General features: G+C 37.1%; 4 protein-coding genes across 6 annotated transcripts in view; 3 read left to right on the forward strand and 1 right to left on the reverse strand.

Annotated features, from left to right (window-relative positions):
- Positions 1–355, forward strand: part of dap3 (death associated protein 3) — a 6,497-nt gene extending 6,142 nt beyond the window's left edge. For both annotated transcript variants that reach the window (XM_016289769.1, XM_016289770.1), the window contains exon 13: positions 177–355. In XM_016289769.1, the coding sequence (XP_016145255.1) occupies positions 177–262 (86 nt within the window). In that variant the 3' untranslated portion in view covers positions 263–355. The remainder of the gene's footprint in view (positions 1–176) is intronic.
- Positions 356–408: 53 nt separating this feature from the next.
- On the forward strand, positions 409–6,497 carry gba1 (glucosylceramidase beta 1). 2 transcript variants are annotated; one of them, XM_016289768.1, is made up of 11 exons: positions 409–775; positions 887–1,075; positions 2,670–2,816; positions 2,904–3,037; positions 3,908–4,080; positions 4,202–4,439; positions 4,550–4,774; positions 5,330–5,493; positions 5,808–5,924; positions 6,002–6,156; positions 6,192–6,208. In XM_016289768.1, exons 1-10 carry the CDS (start codon positions 721–723, stop codon positions 6,105–6,107), a joined length of 1,548 nt encoding a protein of 515 aa, XP_016145254.1. In that variant the 5' UTR covers positions 409–720; the 3' UTR covers positions 6,108–6,156; positions 6,192–6,208. The 2 variants fall into 2 exon arrangements, with proteins under 2 accessions (XP_016145254.1, XP_016145253.1); XM_016289767.1 differs by having other exon boundaries at positions 6,002–6,497.
- Positions 6,498–7,828: 1,331 nt separating this feature from the next.
- LOC107598447 (glucosylceramidase-like) lies at positions 7,829–11,967 on the forward strand. The gene is made up of 10 exons (XM_016289784.1): positions 7,829–7,844; positions 8,351–8,497; positions 8,584–8,717; positions 9,653–9,825; positions 9,956–10,193; positions 10,303–10,527; positions 11,089–11,252; positions 11,567–11,683; positions 11,761–11,915; positions 11,951–11,967. The coding sequence occupies exons 1-9, from the start codon at positions 7,829–7,831 to the stop codon at positions 11,864–11,866; spliced, it is 1,320 nt and encodes a 439-aa protein (XP_016145270.1). The 3' UTR covers positions 11,867–11,915; positions 11,951–11,967.
- A 465-nt stretch (positions 11,968–12,432) lies between these two features.
- Positions 12,433–20,016, reverse strand: part of LOC107598434 (E3 ubiquitin-protein ligase RNF115-like) — a 9,907-nt gene continuing 2,323 nt past the window's right edge. The window contains exons 3-9 of the mRNA XM_016289771.1: positions 18,044–18,098; positions 17,628–17,896; positions 15,792–15,860; positions 15,288–15,360; positions 15,106–15,199; positions 14,755–14,870; positions 12,433–13,248 (exon numbers count right to left, since the gene is read on the reverse strand). Coding sequence (XP_016145257.1) covers positions 13,129–13,248; positions 14,755–14,870; positions 15,106–15,199; positions 15,288–15,360; positions 15,792–15,860; positions 17,628–17,896; positions 18,044–18,098 — 796 coding nt within the window. The 3' untranslated portion in view covers positions 12,433–13,128. The remainder of the gene's footprint in view (positions 13,249–14,754; positions 14,871–15,105; positions 15,200–15,287; positions 15,361–15,791; positions 15,861–17,627; positions 17,897–18,043; positions 18,099–20,016) is intronic.

The following is a 20,016-nucleotide window of genomic DNA, read 5'->3' on the forward strand; positions in this document are numbered from 1 at the left end:
CACCCCCCCCCCCCCCCCCAACCCTACAAAATGCTTTTATAAATCCGATAGTTCCAGCTCTGAATTCTAATTGAACAAGCTAAGTTTATGAGAGTTCATTCTTCAAGGCAGAATAACCTTTCATGCATATGTTACTAGATACCTATTTTTTATTATTTCTTATCTTTTACCAACAGGTCGATCTGAAGAAGGAAAGAAAGAGCTTATCTTTCTCTGCAACAAAAACCCATCCATCCTGGAACGATTGTGTGCCGCCTTGTAATGCACATTTGCTTATTCTTGCAACTGTATATCATGTGAATTCAACAAAAGTATAAGTATGCAACTTTTTTCATAATAAAACCATTTAGAATAACTTGGAAAAATGTCTACCGCCTTTTTGTAAAGGTGTGATTTGACTTGAACTTACTTGATAAAACAGTACTTTGCTTAAAAAAAACATTGTTGTTGGATGTCACGTGGTGAAAGAGGCGGTCATGTGATCGCAGTCTCCCGGAACTCGGTCCATGGTGCGTGATTGACTGTTTACAGTCCAGAAACTATGTACAATTGTTGAAAGATGAAAATGGTTATTTTAAACAACATTTAGAGGACAGTGATGATATTAATATTTCCGTTTGTAGGCGTCGGATAAACGTTAAATACACAGAAGCGTTTAAAGATTGCTTGTTGTTGTTTTTTTACATTCAACAAGAATCTCCACTGCATCTCATCGACAGAATGAGAGAAACGGTTCTTTTCATTCTGCTGACTGGAGTAATCGCTATAGCAAGAGGTGTGTTTATTAAGTAAATATAATCAGATAAATAATATACGAGATATGTTGATCTGCTGTTTTATTTGTATCTGTCCTGCTTATTTGTGTCACTTTGTTTCATATGTGCAGCTGACGACTGTCGAGCACTGAATTTCGGTCATGGTTCGGTTGTGTGCGTGTGCAATGCGACATACTGCGACTCGGTGGGCCGGACTGGGTTGCCAGATCCCGGTCAGTTTTTGTCTTATGTCAGCAGTAAAGCTGGCAGCAGACTCCTAAAGAGTCAAGGCCAGTTTCAGAAGAACAGCACAGGTGCAGGTGAGTGTTTTTAAAACGATGTGCAACTAATATCAATATGTGGCTTAAAGGTTAGTTCATCACCACAAAATTAAAATCATTTACTCACCCTCATGATTTGTGTCAATACAAAACCATAAGACTTGTGTTCATCTTTTGCGACACAAAATTAAGATATTTGGTAACACTCTACAATAAGGTTCATTAGTTAACATGAACTAAGAATTAACAATACTTCTGCTGCATTTAGTCAATGTTCATTTCAGCATTATTAAAATGTCAAGTTGTGTTAACATTAGTTAATAAAGTGAGTGAGTGACGTGACATGTGGCCAAGTATGGTTACCCATACTAGGAATTAGTGCTCTGCATTTAACCCATCCAAAGTGCACACACACACCGTGAACACACACCCGGAGCAGTGGGCAGCCATATATGCTGCTGCGCCCGGGGAGCAGTTGGGGGTTCGGTGCCTTGCTCAAGGGCACCTCAGTCGTGGTATTGAAGGTGGGGAGAGAGCGCTGTACATTCACTCCCCCCACCTACAATCCCTGCCAGACCGGAGACTCGAACTCGCAACCTTTGGGTTACGAGTACGACTCTCTAACCATTAGGTTAGAGAGTCGTACTCGTAAACACCACGACTTCCCCAAAAAGATGGAGCGCTTCACGGATTTGCGTGTCATCCTTTCACAGGGGCCATGCTAATCTTCTCTGTATCGATTCAATTTTAGTATATGTGCCACCGTGGCGAGATGAGTTTTGCACTGTGAACTAACAACGAATGACTATTTTTATTAAGTAACATTAACAAAGGTTAATAAATACTGTAATACATGTATTGTTCATTCATGTTAGTTAATACTTTAACTAATGTTAACAAATGACACCTTATTGTAAAGTGTTACCAGATTTTTTTTTTTCTATCTGTTGAAAGTCTGCACAACCAAACTTTCACGCTTAAAAAAAAAAAAAGTACAAAAAGACTAAAAAGTAATCCATATGAATCGAGCGGTCTTTTAAAGAGACAGATAGCTTTATATGATAAAAAGATTTAATTTAGACCTCACATGTAAACATTGATAAACTCACAAACATGGAGCTCATCAAACGTAAACACCAAAGCTTTCAATACATTAAAGGACAGGGAAAAAAATGATCACAGTTTCCACAAAAAATTAACCAGCAAAAACCGTTTTCAACAGATAATAGGAACCATTACTAATAATTAATCAAAAGTAACAACTGATAATAATGATGCTGAAAATTCAGCTTTGCATCACAGGAATAAATTACATTTTAAAATATATTAAAATAGAAAATAGTTAATTTAAATTATTATTTTATTTCGTATTATGACTTTTTTTTTTTTGATGCAGCCTTGGTGAGCATGACACTTCTTTAAAAAAAAACCTTTCAAAAAGCTTAATTATTCCAAACTTGTGACAGTTAATGTACAGCAAATGTAATTTTACATTTTGTCCTTTGTGGCTTTTGATAAAAGATAAGTAGAGAAATAAGTATTAAATTAATAAATATCAATATAAATAATTACATATATTTAATATCCAGTCAACCCCCCTGAACCTCTCTTTTTTTTATCGCCTCAATCTCAGCTCTCAGAATCACTCTGAATCCCAGTCAGAAGTATCAGCGCATTAAAGGATTCGGGGGAGCCATGACCGATGCAGCAGCCATGAATATTCTGTCCCTGTCCTCTGGAGCTCAGGACCAGCTGCTCAGACAGTACTTCTCCCCAGATGGTGAGCGGGACAGAGATTTGGAAACAGAAAAGAAAATAGGTTCAGCAATCTTGAGTTCTGAATGGTGCACATCCCTGTCTGTCACAGGTATAGAGTACCGTTTCGTGAGAGTGCCGATGGCCAGTTGTGATTTCTCAACTCGCCTCTACACGTACGCTGACACTCCAGAAGACTACGATCTCCAGAACTTCACCCTGGCTGAAGAGGATATTCACATGAAGGTATAATAGACAAACAAAAACACACCATCACAGTTACAGGTGTGCGATATTAACCAAAAATTGTCTTGATATTTTGGAGGATTTTGCTGATAACAATAGTTAGGCAATATTTTGCTGAGTGTGTTTTTGTGCTGGAACTTTTGCTGGTTTAGGCCTGTCGTGGACCGTTGACTGCTAAAGCTTTGCATATTCTTTATATTCTGCGCAGTGGTTAGTTCACAGCAATTAATTGACAGAAATCAACTTTTCCATTATTTTAAAATTAATTTTAAAATATAAAATAATTTTAAAAAACTTAAACTGCCAGTACGTGGTGGCATGTCCCTGTATATTATTTGTCAAATTATTACATTTAATCAATAAATTCAATCAGAATAATAAAACAATATAGAATAATAAAAAATATATAGTACAAAACTTTGGATATTGAAATATGAAATTATTAAAAAATATACTTTTATTTTTAAATATGAAGCTAAAACGGTCAATAAATGGCAGCAAGTCCTTGTCTTAATGAGTGATAATGGCTGATATATTCAGAAAAAAAAGCAAGTGACTTTTTTTTAATTAATAATCATTGAATCATTCACTCAATCAGTGCACAGATTCAAACAGCTGCTCCAGCTTTGTTTGGAACTATTTTCATTGGCATTCTAAGTGCATTCTAATAGGCTACACCACAGTCAAATGTGTAGACTCTCAAGATGCGATTTTGTTTTTGTTTTTTGCAAAGTGAGCAACATACTCAATATCTGCTGACACATTGTTAAAACAACAATAACAATATGTTTGTAGACAATACATTTCGCGCACCCCTAACCACAACACCACAGATGTCACATCCTGATTCATGTCATCTTTCTCTCCCAGATTCCCCTGCTGCAGCGGGCACAGGCTCTCTCTGCTCAGCCTCTCAATCTGTTTGCCAGTGCTTGGAGCGCCCCCGCCTGGCTGAAGACCAATGGTGCACTGATTGGCAAAGGCTCCCTCAAAGGCAAGCCAGGAGGCAAAGAGCATAAGACCTGGGCCCAGTACTACATTAGGTGCGTAAAGGAACCTAAAACTGTATTTAAATATCAATATCTTATCTACAACTAACTACAAAAGAAACACATTTCCAGCCTTTTTAACCTTTTAATAAGGCCTTTTACCTTTCCTATTCAGATTTCTAGAGGAATATGGGAAATATAATCTTTCTTTCTGGGGGTTGACATCAGGAAACGAGCCCACTGCAGGTGAAATGACAAATTACAGTTTTCAGGCTTTGGGTTTTACTCCGGAGACACAGCGCGACTGGATCGCCCTGGATCTGGGTCCAGGACTCCATTCCTCATCCTTTCCCCAAACTCGCCTTATGATCCTTGATGACAACCGACTTCTGCTTCCACACTGGGCCAAAGTGGTAAGTGAGGAGAGTGGACAAAAAGAAGGATGGGAGGATGATCATAAGGATGCGGGGTGGTGGCAAAACTCCATTCATCTCTGTCTCTCCACCTCTCTTCCCTGTTGTAGGTTCTGAGTGACGTACAAGCGGCACGTTACGTCCATGGGATTGGTTTTCACTGGTATCTGAACAACCTTGCGCCACCTGACTTCACCCTGACAGCCACACACCACCTCTACCCAGAGTACTTCCTGTTTGCAACAGAGGCGTGTTCTGGGTGGGGTCCGCTGGATCGTGGGGTGCGTCTGGGCAGCTGGGACAGAGCAGAAGACTATGCACATGACATCATACAGGTACAGGGTGTATTTGGAATGTAAATAAAAATTACTGTATATAACAACAATATATGTACATAAAATAAAATATTTAAGGGATAATGTATATCTAGCCAGTTGATATCGCAGAATAAACCCCGAAAAGGTGATCTTCTATCGCCCTGAAGGGGTTTACTTTGCGATAACAAACGGGAGATTATGATTTGTAACTGTTTTAAAGTCTTACATGTTTATTATGTTATTATGATTTTAAGGCTTTAGATTCAGAAGGAAATAAAAAATTATTATTATTATTATTTAATGTGGATTAAAAACAAATTAAATGCGGAGTTTATTAATATTTAATGTTATTTATAAATATTTAAAATTATGAATTCATATTATATCTATTAAATATTTAATTATATATAAGCCTTTTCCTCCCTCATCTCTTTTGTTCCCCTAAAAAGGATTATAAAGTATATTTTTGCACTGCCACTAATATGCAAAGTGGTTGCATATAGAAAACGTTTTATGTAATTATCTAAAAAATATTATATAATGTACCTTCTCTTTCTACAACTCTTTATTTAGGACCTGAATAACTATGTGACAGGCTGGACAGACTGGAACTTGGCCCTTAATCAGGATGGAGGGCCAAATTGGGGTAAGAACTTTGTGGACAGCCCTATTATTGTGGACCCAAGTAAAGACGTCTTCTACAAGCAGCCCACCTTCTACAGCATGGCCCATTTCAGGTAAGACTCATTCAAGGCACCGTTAACAGTGACACGATTCAGCTCTTGCGCAAAAATGGTTTCTAAAGCTTAAGTTTTGCTATTAAATATAGGTTTCACTAGCATACATGTTTGCTGCAAAACAGCTATTTCTGTTATTTAAGTGCTAACATAGGCAAGCAAGTATGCACATGACTTTTTTCCATCATACTTGGGTTGTGTAAAATTACACATTATTTTATAAATCTGTTATATAATCCAAACACAGCATTCTTCTATACAATATTCAGAACTGTGTCTTAGCTTCCATCCGAGTAACTTTTTGTACCTGACAGCAAGTTCCTGTGGGAGGGGTCACAGAGAGTGGGCGTGTCCTACAGTCAGCACACCAGCATGGAAATTTCTGTCTATATCAGACCTGATGCCTCAGCCGTGTTAATCGTTCTCAACCGGTAAAAGAATGTGATAATTTACTCTCAACTGGTGTTGTTACATCAGTCCAGGTGTATATAATGTTGTGAAATTGCAGGTCTGAAGAAGAGATGCAGTTTGAGGTTTGGGATCAAACGCTGGGCTTTTTGTCAGAAAGAGCTCCAGCTCACTCCATCCTCACCCTACTGTGGAGCAGACGCTGAATGGCTGAACCAAACATTGCGTCAATATGCCACATATGCACCTTAATGAGTAACTCAGATCATTTCAGTCAAGCTTTAAGCCAGTAACATTTCAAATAACTGCAGCAACCACGATTACAAAGAAATAATTTCACTGGAGTCAACGGTGGTTTATAATCTATCCATCTCGCTTGATAAATCTTAAGGCAAGCTGTTTTTGAGCATGCTAGGAATTGGCAGTCAAAAGATGATTTATGGGTCAATTATCAATTTTAAAGGCAATTAAAAAAATGTGATCGAGTCATGTTTTAACAAGTAATGCCAACATTCCTGGAAACAACTTGATGTATAAAATTCCTTGCACTGAAGACACTAAGAATTAATAAGACACAATGAATGCAACTTTTCATCTCGTCTGTGAATGCATATTTATGTCAACAAAAATCAATAGGAAGGTCTGAATGCATTTGTTGTTCGTCTGTGCCATAAGATCAACATGTTTCCTGGTTTTTAGTCAGTTTTATTATTAATACATCATGGTCATACACATCATATAATATATATACTTTAATATTTAGCAATTCTTCATCAATGTTTTTTTTTTTGTCTTCCTTAAATGAGTTTTCCAACTAAAATTATTTACATTAGAGGAAACTGTAATAGAAACGAGAGTGAAAAGGACTAAATCAAATTAAACAATGACATTTGTGATATATACACACCAGAGTTGGAATCAAAAAGGAGAGAGAGACAAAACCTCATGATCTCCTGAACAAAAGGGATGCGAGAACATCAAAAAAACCTGGGGAAGAAAAGCAACATTCATAAACCGCAAAGACACGGTACCCCATCCCAATGATAATTCACATTGACCGATAAAAGGCGCTATCTGGGGAGTACAGCTCGTTTCTGGGAAACTGAACACTGTACCATCTAAATGTGGATTGGGAGTTGTGCTGCTATAGCAACAATATGTGCCCGAGCCTATCCTCATCCTGCACTGTTTGTTTGTTCACTCAGGGTAGGAATAAGGGAAGGGAATACTAGTCAAAATTCTGTGTGGAAAACTGTGGAGGGGATCAAAGACGTCTGAAAGACACAGAAACATTAGTATAGACAAAACTGAGAAGGACTGTGTTAGAGAACAGAAGTAAACAAACCATTGTAAAATATACCAGCATGGTGGGATGAACACAAAGGATAGACAAAAAAAGCAAAGAGACAAATAGCTTGGGTTAAGACAGAGAGCTCGGATAAGATGGACGGACGTGTGTGCGTGTGTTTCAGAAGGACCATCAAAAAGATGGAGCGCTTCACGGATTTGCGTGTCATCCTTTCACAGGGGCCATGCTAATCTTCTCTGTATCGATTCAATTTTAGTATATGTGCCACCGTGGCGAGATGAGTTTTGCACTGTGAACTAACAACGAATGACTATTTTTATTAAGTAACATTAACAAAGGTTAATAAATACTGTAATACATGTATTGTTCATTCATGTTAGTTAATACTTTAACTAATGTTAACAAATGACACCTTATTGTAAAGTGTTACCAGATTTTTTTTTTTCTATCTGTTGAAAGTCTGCACAACCAAACTTTCACGCTTAAAAAAAAAAAAAGTACAAAAAGACTAAAAAGTAATCCATATGAATCGAGCGGTCTTTTAAAGAGACAGATAGCTTTATATGATAAAAAGATTTAATTTAAACCTCACATGTAAACATTGATAAACTCACAAACATGGAGCTCATCAAACGTAAACACCAAAGCTTTCAATACATTAAAGGACAGTGAAAAAAATGATCACAGTTTCCACAAAAAATTAACCAGCAAAAACCGTTTTCAACATAGATAATAGGAACCATTACTAATAATTAATCAAAAGTAACAACTGATAATAATGATGCTGAAAATTCAGCTTTGCATCACAGGAATAAATTACATTTTAAAATATATTAAAATAGAAAATAGTTAATTTAAATTATTATTTTATTTCGTATTATGACTTTTTTTTTTTTGATGCAGCCTTGGTGAGCATGACACTTCTTTAAAAAAAAACCTTTCAAAAAGCTTAATTATTCCAAACTTGTGACAGTTAATGTACAGCAAATGTAATTTTACATTTTGTCCTTTGTGGCTTTTGATAAAAGATAAGTAGAGAAATAAGTATTAAATTAATAAATATCAATATAAATAATTACATATATTTAATATCCAGTCAACCCCCCTGAACCTCTCTTTTTTTTATCGCCTCAATCTCAGCTCTCAGAATCACTCTGAATCCCAGTCAGAAGTATCAGCGCATTAAAGGATTCGGGGGAGCCATGACCGATGCAGCAGCCATGAATATTCTGTCCCTGTCCTCTGGAGCTCAGGACCAGCTGCTCAGACAGTACTTCTCCCCAGATGGTGAGAGGGACAGAGATTTAGAAAGCGTAAAGAAAATAGGTTCAGAATTCTGAGTTCTGAATGGTGCACATCCCTGTCTGTCACAGGTATAGAGTACCGTTTCGTGAGAGTGCCGATGGCCAGTTGTGATTTCTCAACTCGCCTCTACACATATGCTGACACTCCAGACGACTACAGTCTCCAGAACTTCACGCTGACTGAAGAGGATATTCACATGAAGGTATAATAGACAAACAAAAACACACCATCACAGTTACAGGTGTGCGATATTAACCAAAAATTGTCTTGATATTTTGGAGGATTTTGCTGATAACAATAGTTAGGCAATATTTTGCTGAGTGTGTTTTTGTGCTGGAACTTTTGCTGGTTTAGGCCTGTCGTGGACCGTTGACTGCTAAAGCTTTGCATATTCTTTATATTCTGCGCAGTGGTTAGTTCACAGCAATTAATTGACAGAAATCAACTTTTCCATTATTTTAAAATTAATTTTAAAATATAAAATAATTTTAAAAAACTTAAACTGCCAGTACGTGGTGGCATGTCCCTGTATATTATTTGTCAAATTATTACATTTAATCAATAAATTCAATCAGAATAATAAAACAATATAGAATAATAATAAAAAAAAATATATATAGAGAAAACGTGGAAATATTAACATATGAAATTTAAAATATATATATTTTTATTTTTAAATATGAAACTAAAACTGTCAGTAGGTGGCAGCAAGTCCCTGTCTTAATGAGTTGATTCATTGAATCCACCATTTAAATGTTCAAAACTGCTGATGAATTCAGAAACCTAGCATGTAGTGACTGTCTTTATGGATGGTGATTGAATCATTCTCTCAATTGATTCTTTCATAAACACAGATTCATTCGGTAATGAACACCGCTGTGACATTCAACTGGTTTTTCTCCAGCTTTGTTTGGAGCTATTTTCATTGGCATTCTAAGTGCATTCTAATAGGCTACGCCAAAGTCAATGCATGGACTCAAGTTCTGATTTTGTTTGGTTTTTGCAAAGTGAGTGACATCTGCTCACAAATTGTTAAAACAACAATTACGATATATTCGTAGACAATGCATTTTAGCACATGCCTAATCACACCACCACAGATATCATATCCTGATGCATGACATCTTTCTCTCCCAGATTCCCCTGCTGCAGCGGGCACAGGCTCTCTCTGCTCAGCCTCTCAATCTATTTGCCAGTGCCTGGAGCGCCCCCGCCTGGCTGAAGACCAATGGTGCACTGATTGGCAAAGGCTCCCTCAAAGGCAAGCCAGGAGGCAAAGAGCATAAGACCTGGGCTCAGTACTACATAAGGTGCATGAAGGAACCTAACTGTATTTAAATACAATTTTCTTAACTAAACAGACTATAATATTGTTTTTTTATATTGGTATCAACTACATTTCCAGCCTTTTTAACAATGACTTTTACCTGTCCTATTTAGATTTCTAGAGGAGTATGGAAAATATAATCTTTCATTCTGGGGGTTGACATCAGGAAACGAGCCCACTGCAGGCGGAATTACAAATGACAGTTTTCAGGCTTTGGGTTTTACTCCGGAGACACAGCGCGACTGGATTGCCCTGGATCTGGGTCCAGGACTCCATTCCTCATCCTTTCCCCAAACTCGCCTTATGATCCTTGATGACAACCGACTTCTGCTTCCACACTGGGCCAAAGTGGTAAGTGAGAATAGTGCACCAAAAGAGGGATGGGAGGATGTTCATGAAGATGCAGGTGGTGGCAAAAGTCCATTCATCTCCGTCTCTCCACCTCTCATCCCTGCTGTAGGTTCTGAGTGAAGTACAAGCAGCACGTTATGTACACGGGATTGGTTTTCACTGGTATCTGAACAACCTTGCGCCACCTGACTTCACCCTGACAGCCACACACCACCTCTACCCAGAGTACTTCCTGTTTGCAACAGAGGCGTGTTCTGGGTGGGGTCCGCTGGATCGTGGGGTGCGTCTGGGCAGCTGGGACAGAGCAGAAGACTATGCACATGACATCATACAGGTACAGGGTGTATTTGGAATGTAAATAAAAATGACTGTATATAACAACAATATATGTACATAAAATAAAATATTTAAGGGATAATGTATATCTAGCCAGTTGATATCGCAGAATAAACCCCGAAAAGGTGATCTTCTATCGCCCTGAAGGGGTTTACTTTGCGATAACAAACGGGAGATTATGATTTGTAACTGTTTTAAAGTCTTACATGTTTATTATGTTATTATGATTTTAAGGCTTTAGATTCAGAAGGAAATAAAAAATATATCATATTATTATTATTATTTAATGTGGATTAAAAACAAATTAAATGCGGAGTTTATTAATATTTAATGTTATTTATAAATATTTAAAATTATGAATTCATATTATATCTATTAAATATTTAATTATATATAAGCCTTTTCCTCCCTCATCTCTTTTGTTCCCCTAAAAAGGATTATAAAGTATATTTTTGCACTGCCACTAATATGCAAAGTGGTTGCATATAGAAAACGTTTTATGTAATTATCTAAAAAATATTATATAATGTACCTTCTCTTTCTACAACTCTTTATTTAGGACCTGAATAACTATGTGACAGGCTGGACAGACTGGAACTTGGCCCTTAATCAGGATGGAGGGCCAAATTGGGGTAAGAACTTTGTGGACAGCCCTATTATTGTGGACCCAAGTAAAGACGTCTTCTACAAGCAGCCCACCTTCTACAGCATGGCCCATTTCAGGTAAGACTCATTCAAGGCACCGTTAACAGTGACACGATTCAGCTCTTGCGCAAAAATGGTTTCTAAAGCTTAAGTTTTGCTATTAAATATAGGTTTCACTAGCATACATGTTTGCTGCAAAACAGCTATTTCTGTTATTTAAGTGCTAACATAGGCAAGCAAGTATGCACATGACTTTTTTCCATCATACTTGGGTTGTGTAAAATTACACATTATTTTATAAATCTGTTATATAATCCAAACACAGCATTCTTCTATACAATATTCAGAACTGTGTCTTAGCTTCCATCCGAGTAACTTTTTGTACCTGACAGCAAGTTCCTGTGGGAGGGGTCACAGAGAGTGGGCGTGTCCTACAGTCAGCACACCAGCATGGAAATTTCTGTCTATATCAGACCTGATGCCTCAGCCGTGTTAATCGTTCTCAACCGGTAAAAGAATGTGATAATTTACTCTCAACTGGTGTTGTTACATCAGTCCAGGTGTATATAATGTTGTGAAATTGCAGGTCTGAAGAAGAGATGCAGTTTGAGGTTTGGGATCAAACGCTGGGCTTTTTGTCAGAAAGAGCTCCAGCTCACTCCATCCTCACCCTACTGTGGAGCAGACGCTGAATGGCTGAACCAAACATTGCGTCAATATGCCACATATGCACCTTAATGAGTAACTCAGATCATTTCAGTCAAGCTTTAAGCCAGTAACATTTCAAATAACTGCAGCAACCACGATTACAAAGAAATAATTTCACTGGAGTCAACGGTGGTTTATAATCTATCCATCTCGCTTGATAAATCTTAAGGCAAGCTGTTTTTGAGCATGCTAGGAATTGGCAGTCAAAAGATGATTTATGGGTCAATTATCAATTTTAAAGGCAATTAAAAAAATGTGATCGAGTCATGTTTTAACAAGTAATGCCAACATTCCTGGAAACAACTTGATGTATAAAATTCCTTGCACTGAAGACACTAAGAATTAATAAGACACAATAAATGCAACTTTTCATCTCGTCTGTGAATGCATATTTATGTCAACAAAAATCAATAGGAAGGTCTGAATGCATTTGTTGTTCGTCTGTGCCATAAGATCAACATGTTTCCTGGTTTTTAGTCAGTTTTATTATTAATACATCATGGTCATACACATCATATAATATATATACTTTAATATTTAGCAATTCTTCATCAATGTTTTTTTTTTTGTCTTCCTTAAATGAGTTTTCCAACTAAAATTATTTACATTAGAGGAAACTGTAATAGAAACGAGAGTGAAAAGGACTAAATCAAATTAAACAATGACATTTGTGATATATACACACCAGAGTTGGAATCAAAAAGGAGAGAGAGACAAAACCTCATGATCTCCTGAACAAAAGGGATGCGAGAACATCAAAAAAACCTGGGGAAGAAAAGCAACATTCATAAACCGCAAAGACACGGTACCCCATCCCAATGATAATTCACATTGACCGATAAAAGGCGCTATCTGGGGAGTACAGCTCGTTTCTGGGAAACTGAACACTGTACCATCTAAATGTGGATTGGGAGTTGTGCTGCTATAGCAACAATATGTGCCCGAGCCTATCCTCATCCTGCACTGTTTGTTTGTTCACTCAGGGTAGGAATAAGGGAAGGGAATACTAGTCAAAATTCTGTGTGGAAAACTGTGGAGGGGATCAAAGACGTCTGAAAGACACAGAAACATTAGTATAGACAAAACTGAGAAGGACTGTGTTAGAGAACAGAAGTAAACAAACCATTGTAAAATATACCAGCATGGTGGGATGAACACAAAGGATAGACAAAAAAAGCAAAGAGACAAATAGCTTGGGTTAAGACAGAGAGCTCGGATAAGATGGACGGACGTGTGTGCGTGTGTTTCAGAAGGACCATCTCTCCGGTGTGCGAGGATCAGTGTTTAAGGAGGAAGGCTCTGATGAGGACTGAGTGCCGCTTTCATCCCCATTCAGGCTCTTCCTGCACACAGGACACGTGTCGTGCTTCAGAGAGGAAGAAAAGAGAAAGGTATGTCAGTGACAATTCATGACCTTGAAAATATAGTTAAAACTGAGATTGAACCTCATGTAATGTGATAAATCTGAGCATGACTGGATCTAATAAGCACAAAAATACAAATTGTCCAGTTATGAACTAAATATAATTACTATTCACCCCCGATGCTGTTTGCCATGTTGGTATCAGGGAACTATAGTGAACAGTGAACTATAACAATAGATTCTTAGATTGGATTATCCACAAAGGAAACATATAATGACCTTTTTGGCTAAAACTACAAATGAATTTTGGATAGAACTACTTTTTGTAAGGCAGCATAATTTCTCATGTCTACTGCTTCTAACATCCTTTGCATCTGGAACACACCTGCACCATCAGTCAACTTAATACAAAAGTCAATATTTTCCAGATAATATTTACTTAATTTGCCTTGGCTTCAGAACAATAATATATAAGCTAGTTATTGAATTTAACAAACAACCCTGTCTTTTTTTAAATATTACACTTACACTACCGTTCAAAAGTTTGAGGTTTTGAAGTACTTTAACAAAACAACAACAAAAAAACTAAATACTTTTATTCAACAGGAACAAATTAAACATTTTAAATGTCTTTACTATTTCAAATAAATAGTGTTTTGTTTGCGTTCTGTTCATGAAAGAATCCTGAAAAAACTATCAGTTTCAACAAAAATATTAAGCAGCACAACTGTTTTCAACATTGATAATAATAAATGTTTCTTGAGCAGCAACTCGGTATATTAGAATGGGTTCTGTGACTTCTTGTGACACTGAAGACTGAAGTAATGCATGCAGAAAACTCAGCTTTGCAATCACAAGAGAAAAAAAACATATTTTAAATTGTAATATTTCATAATATTACTGTTTAAGTGTATTTTTGATCAAATAAATACAGCACTCTTCAGAGTTAACAAAAAACTAACCAACCCCAAACTTTTGCACAGTAGTCAACATTGTATAAATTTGGAAAATACATAGCTGCCTATGAGGAAGATGATCAAGTGGATCATCCTATTTTTGGAATTCATGGCATTCAAAAGTTAAAAAAAAACCTGGTCTAGCCAAACTACTTTTTTTTTGGTTACATTTTCTTGTTCACATTTTGTTACTTCCACCTGTGATATTTTATAGTTTTGATGTCTTTACTACAATGCAAATCACATGGATGTTGCTGAGTCAATAAAATGTGTGTTTGAAAAAAGACTGTTTGCACTATCTGCAATAAAGATATTTTACATTTATAATTTTGAACTGTGACTCCAATCTTTTAATTATAATTATCAGATGTTTGTACACAAATAAAATAACATGCTTTCTAGTGCTTACTCGATATCTAAGAATATTTCCATTACCGTTCATCATTTTTATTACTTCAAAAGATTCTCATATCTGCATTGATAACCTTTTCCTATGTCTTTCCCCCCTTCTCTCCCTTTAGTCCAGTTCCTTCCTTCCTATTGTTTCTCTCACCAGTTCAAGCCAGGGCACGATGCAGTCACTATGGAAGATGTGATTACAGGGCAGCTGCCTGACCGGCTCACCGACCTTGTAGTCTTCCTTACATACAGGGCACTCCATATTGCAGTCTAGGAGAAGAGAGGAGAGAGAGAGAACGTGCAGGGGGTGAGAATAATGAGATTTCAGTGCCTTAAATAGGAATTATAATTCATCACCACACAAGACTCATACTGGTAGGTCAATGACCTTCACTGAGTCTGAGAGCCTTAAATCATAACTAAAATGAAACACTGTGCCTCTTACAGATCAGAAGAAAAAAAAACAAGAGCTTCAAAGAAAAGGGAAGAGAGAGGAGAAACTAACTAGTGTGTTCCTGAGTGATGATAACAGTGGGGAGGGAGGAAATTTTCTCTTTCTCAGCAGGAGGAGGACCTGTGTTCTCAAACTGACCCAATAACTGTGTGAGAGACAAAACACCGATGATCAGCTTATTTGCACAAAGCCATGGATCAGGTAACGTGCACAAACAACCCGTGCTCAGCTACCTGTGTGATGACTGCATCCAGACCCCCCTGTCCCCAGGCATAGTCCCCAGGGTTTGAGTGCAGCATGCCCGTCCTAACACACACACACACACACACACACACACACACACACAAAGATAAGATTGGAGAAAAAACAAAATACACACTTGCCCTTTATAAAGCTAATTTATATTATATAACTTAATTATATAACCCTCAACATATAATATAAATAACTATATGTAATGTATTATATATAACCTATTATATATAATAAAAATAAGCCTTTGTATGCCATAATTCAGTGAAGTTCAACAACTCTGAAATATCAATTACTGCATATAGCAAATACTCATTAAATTTCATTTAAATTAAAAGACCACTAGATGTGACATCTAGAAGACATATGTCACTTTCATAATTTCTTTTATTAAAAATGAACCAAACATATAAATACATTTATCTATCTATATATACTGACTGTCCAAACTACATAGCTGCAAAATACTGAGGGAAAGTCTTTACCATGACAGTGGAGGAGAGCCTGGTACTCCTGAATTGGCAAAAAGGCCTGCGAGAAACTGCTGTACTATTCTAGAAGGAAAGAGGAGAGAGAGAGACATCAGTGAGGAACTGATATTGGTGTTGGGGAATTCTGCCAACTTCCTTAAAAATTTTTTTATTGACATTTCCTGAGCTGTTTTAATCAGTCATCTGACCCACATGCAGTACATGAAAATAGTGCCAGTAACTTCAGGACTACAGATTTTGTTCCCCACATTTTTTGTGGAACAAACCGGTTTTACACATTTTTGTTGAGAAGAACAGTTTCATTCATGTATAAGAAGTTTACTACCTATTGTAATACTGTGGTAGACCTAAATTTATTTGCTTATTTATTACCCTTTTTTACCTTTATTTGCTACTCATTATGCCTATATTCAGTGTGTTAAGTTTACTTCATTGTTTTTGAAGAAATCTAAATGTCCTGCCATTTAGAAATATACAATATCATATGCTCTAGTCACTTTTGAACAGTTTGTTACAAAATCATGATCTTGGGGTCTATGGATTCCTTGGGTCATGCCGAAACTGTGGATGTCGATTTTGACTAAGCGCCTGTCCACCATTTTAAAATTTGTCATAAATTGCAATATCTTTTGAACCTTTAAAGTATCTGCACAAAAATCAGTAGGGATCACCTTTGAAAACATTGTCCAAATTCTGTTATTTTTGTATTCTTTCGTTCCCTGGGTTATGCCAATGCTGGCGATATCTCATTTGTCATTTTCCATTAATGTACCTGTCTGTCATACTGAAGTAAATGAAAAACAGTTTTTTTCGCTACTCCTCCTACAAATTTTGTCCAACTTTGTCTAAAAACTGATCAGATGATTTTTCAACTGAGCCGCACAGAAATGACTGACCAGATATTTGAGATTTGCTACCATTCCCAAGAAATACCTATCTGAAGTAGACTGTGCCTGTGTTTGTTGACTTATGCCAGTTAGCATAGCATGCTAACTGGTTGCCATTCTTTCTAATGTAGCTCTTCAGCTATCAGATTAACCATAAACTACGTTAGCATTAAGTTAGCTTAGCATGCTAATCTGGTTAGCATGCTAAGTCATAGGTACTGTGGCCAGTAATGGTGCGAAAGTTGCTTTTGTTCCAGATGTTGGATCTTCCATGTGTGTTCATCTCCAATCATTCTCATCTGAACTTTTTTATGTACATTCTATTTCCGCTGTTTTTGTTCTTCCTGCTCTGTACTGCGCTACAGCCCCTTCAGGGTCATGGCCCCATAATCGCTGCTTGCAGCTAAATTTATTATTATCAATAATATTATTTAATGTGAGGATAGCTATTATTTATAGGATATTATTTTTACCTAGTGTTTATTCTTCAGATTCATGATTTAATTTATATTTATTAATTATTATATCACTGTACCTTGTATTATAATATCCTTGCATTAAAAAGCAGCCATGTACAGCAACCTATAATATGTGCATCTATATATATACACCAGTCAGAGGTAGATTTATGCAACATTGTACTTTACTTGCAAACAAAATTATTCTATATTCCTTAATGCATCACAGCTTGATTAATCTGCAAAATGCCACTTTACTGTCTGACTGTCAGCTCCTTGCATGGGAGACAATTTGATCTTGATTAAGCATGCCAAACATTCATGCTGATCTCACAATTGGTGTGAACAGGCCTTCAGCAGAGATTCAGTTAAAATTCATAAAATATACTATGACAGGGCAACCTCAGAAAAAAGAGAATGAAAACAAATCCACTGATTTGGTATACAGAACATGACCAAATGAAAAGCTGAGATATTTAACTTACCCCTCAACAGCGGGAGAGCGCTCCGGTCGACTGCTTCCTCTGGATCGGTACCTCCTCTGCGTGTGCAGGCGTGGAGGACGACCAGGACCCCAGTGCTCTCCTCCGCCTAGAGGGCCACCCAGGGACCCACCAAGCCCACCTGGGACAGAACCGCCGAATGGCCCTGTTCCGAGACTCCCAGACCCACTGCCACCTCCCGGGACCCGCTCAGAGTCAGGACTATCTAGATCCATACTGAACGGCCTCTCCACGAATAACAGCTGCCATAGCTACAGACAAAGAGGGCGTAAAAGAGATAGTTATGAATGAGAAGTACAATGTACCTCATTCAAACTTAGTCAACAACTCCTTTTAAACAGCTACACAATCTGTATCTCAGGCAGGAAAGATGTTGTAGAAGGAAGGAGTCAACATACCTCAGCAAACTGTGACGCTGTGTCATCAAGGCTATTTGAACTACTGTCCAGAAGACTAAGGATGAAACAATCACATTCATGTCAGATCTGGCTACATATAGCTGTTTCATGGAACTTGGCAACATTCACTGCAGTACAGCTGACTGTCAGAGTGAGGGAGTCATTGATCTACCAGTGCTTCTCAATCCAGAACTGCACAATTTGGATGTCTCACTCATTTGAAGACTAACACAGCTGCCTCGCTACCCATGGTGCCCAGACGATGACTTCACAGAAGTCTTTTAGTGTGAAGGCACTGGTTACGTGTTTTCATGTGAGCTGTAGTCGTAACCAAGCAAATATTTAATGACTGCAATGTTTGTTGTTTGTTAGGAATGGTGATATGCGTCAAAAGAATAAATAAATTTGTGAATTCATTTATTTAGCTTTTCATTCATTTATTTTCAGATACCATATTCAACAGCTGAACTACACAAGCAGGATCGTGAGATACCATAGGCATCTCTGCTGCCTTCAAAAGATGACCAGCACTTCCCAACTACATAGTATGAATAGAATAGAAACAGTAAGTGAACATTACCCAAATGACTGACTTCATCAGCGGAGATTGCATTCAACCAGTGGACACTTTGCTATCCTACAATGCCAAAGCAGCTGAGGAGTCATCAGATTTGAAAAGTTGAGAGCTGCGAGTTGAGCAACTCTTTTCTAGTGTAAGTAGGTCAATGACAAATAAGAGTGTCCAATAATTTTTTTTTTTAAAAATCATTATTTTATAAATAGTTTTTAACACATGTGCCAAGTTCTCAGAAGTGAACTTATTCATGATAGTTTCTTATGGTTTTGAAACACTTTTATACAATTTTCAATATAATAATGACTTAAAATGTCTTACGTTGTAACCGTCAAGAGAAAGGTAATAACAAATTTTCTTTACACCTTGAAAAAATTAAAATGCCCACACCTATTTCTTTATTTCATTTTTTAAAGCAAATATTCTGAATTATTAATTCCAATAATTTATTTATCTTATTACATAAGCTTCTTGGAGGGTTGCACCACATGACATTCCACAACTTGAACTAATCTTGCTGTACCATAAAATCATCAAGTTATCATATTTTTAGAGACATTTGCAACCTTGACACACAGTCATTAGGGTCTGCAAGGTCTATGATATAATTTCCTGTTATATGCTTTTTTCGGCATTTTTCTGCACATCAGTTGCACCACATGACTTTCAAACAAAAAAATTAAATCAACAAAACCTCATCATTGTTTTTTCCCCTAGGAAACAATAATAAAAGATCATGCCAAACCACTTAATGTTTTTCTTCTTCTTTCAAATCACTGTATAAATTAAATTTTTTATGTATTTCAAATAAATGAATAGATCCGCCAAAATCTTTTAACAAATCACAATGTCACATTATTTTCAAGGTTACTGCTAGTAAATCTTAAGCAAAATAATATAGAGACAATGGCAACATGGGAGATGTGGTAGTACTGGGTGGTATACCGGTTCATACCGAATACCGGTGTTTATTTTTGTTATGATATGAATTTTTTAAATACCGCAATACCGGTGTATGTCGCTTAAACAACATTCGGAACGTGACACTGTTTGAAAGGGGTCCCTTTTCACTGTTGCACTGTGGTGAGGGAACAGCTGTATGTGTTACTAAGCGTGAAAGTTCCGAAACTGAAGCTGTAGAACTAATGGAACGTGATGATGACACAGCAACTTTCAGATCCTTTTAGCTGTTTTTTCCCCCATAGAATATACATAATGACAAACCTAGCGACTTTTTTGGATAAACCTTAGCTATGGTTCAGTTGGAAGATTTCGCCAGTGCCGTCCCGCGAACGCGAGGTCTGACTTTCCTGGAGAAGTGTCACCTCTCTCGGCGTCTGTTCTGTGCAGTGAGCGGCAGAGAAGCAGCACATTCAGTTGGCCGCACCGCAGCCGACTC

The sequence above is a fragment of the Sinocyclocheilus grahami genome, unplaced genomic scaffold (genome assembly GCF_001515645.1).
Source record: "Sinocyclocheilus grahami isolate Dianchi unplaced genomic scaffold, SAMN03320097.WGS_v1.1 scaffold251.1, whole genome shotgun sequence".
NCBI lineage: Eukaryota > Metazoa > Chordata > Actinopteri > Cypriniformes > Cyprinidae > Sinocyclocheilus > Sinocyclocheilus grahami.

What these genes read in the sequence shown, in the direction of transcription:
- gba1 (XM_016289767.1), top strand. Translation starts at nt 721, where the DNA reads ATGAGAGAAACGGTTCTTTTCATTCTGCTGACTGGAGTAATCGCTATA. An exon ending in TACAGCATGGCCCATTTCAG is followed by an intron (nt 5,494 to 5,807) that starts GTAAGACTCATT and finishes TGTACCTGACAG; the next exon opens with CAAGTTCCTGTGGGAGGGGT. An exon ending in GTGTTAATCGTTCTCAACCG is followed by an intron (nt 5,925 to 6,001) that starts GTAAAAGAATGT and finishes GTGAAATTGCAG; the next exon opens with GTCTGAAGAAGAGATGCAGT.
- LOC107598447 (XM_016289784.1), top strand. An exon ending in TGGGCTCAGTACTACATAAG is followed by an intron (nt 9,826 to 9,955) that starts GTGCATGAAGGA and finishes TGTCCTATTTAG; the next exon opens with ATTTCTAGAGGAGTATGGAA. An exon ending in GTGTTAATCGTTCTCAACCG is followed by an intron (nt 11,684 to 11,760) that starts GTAAAAGAATGT and finishes GTGAAATTGCAG; the next exon opens with GTCTGAAGAAGAGATGCAGT.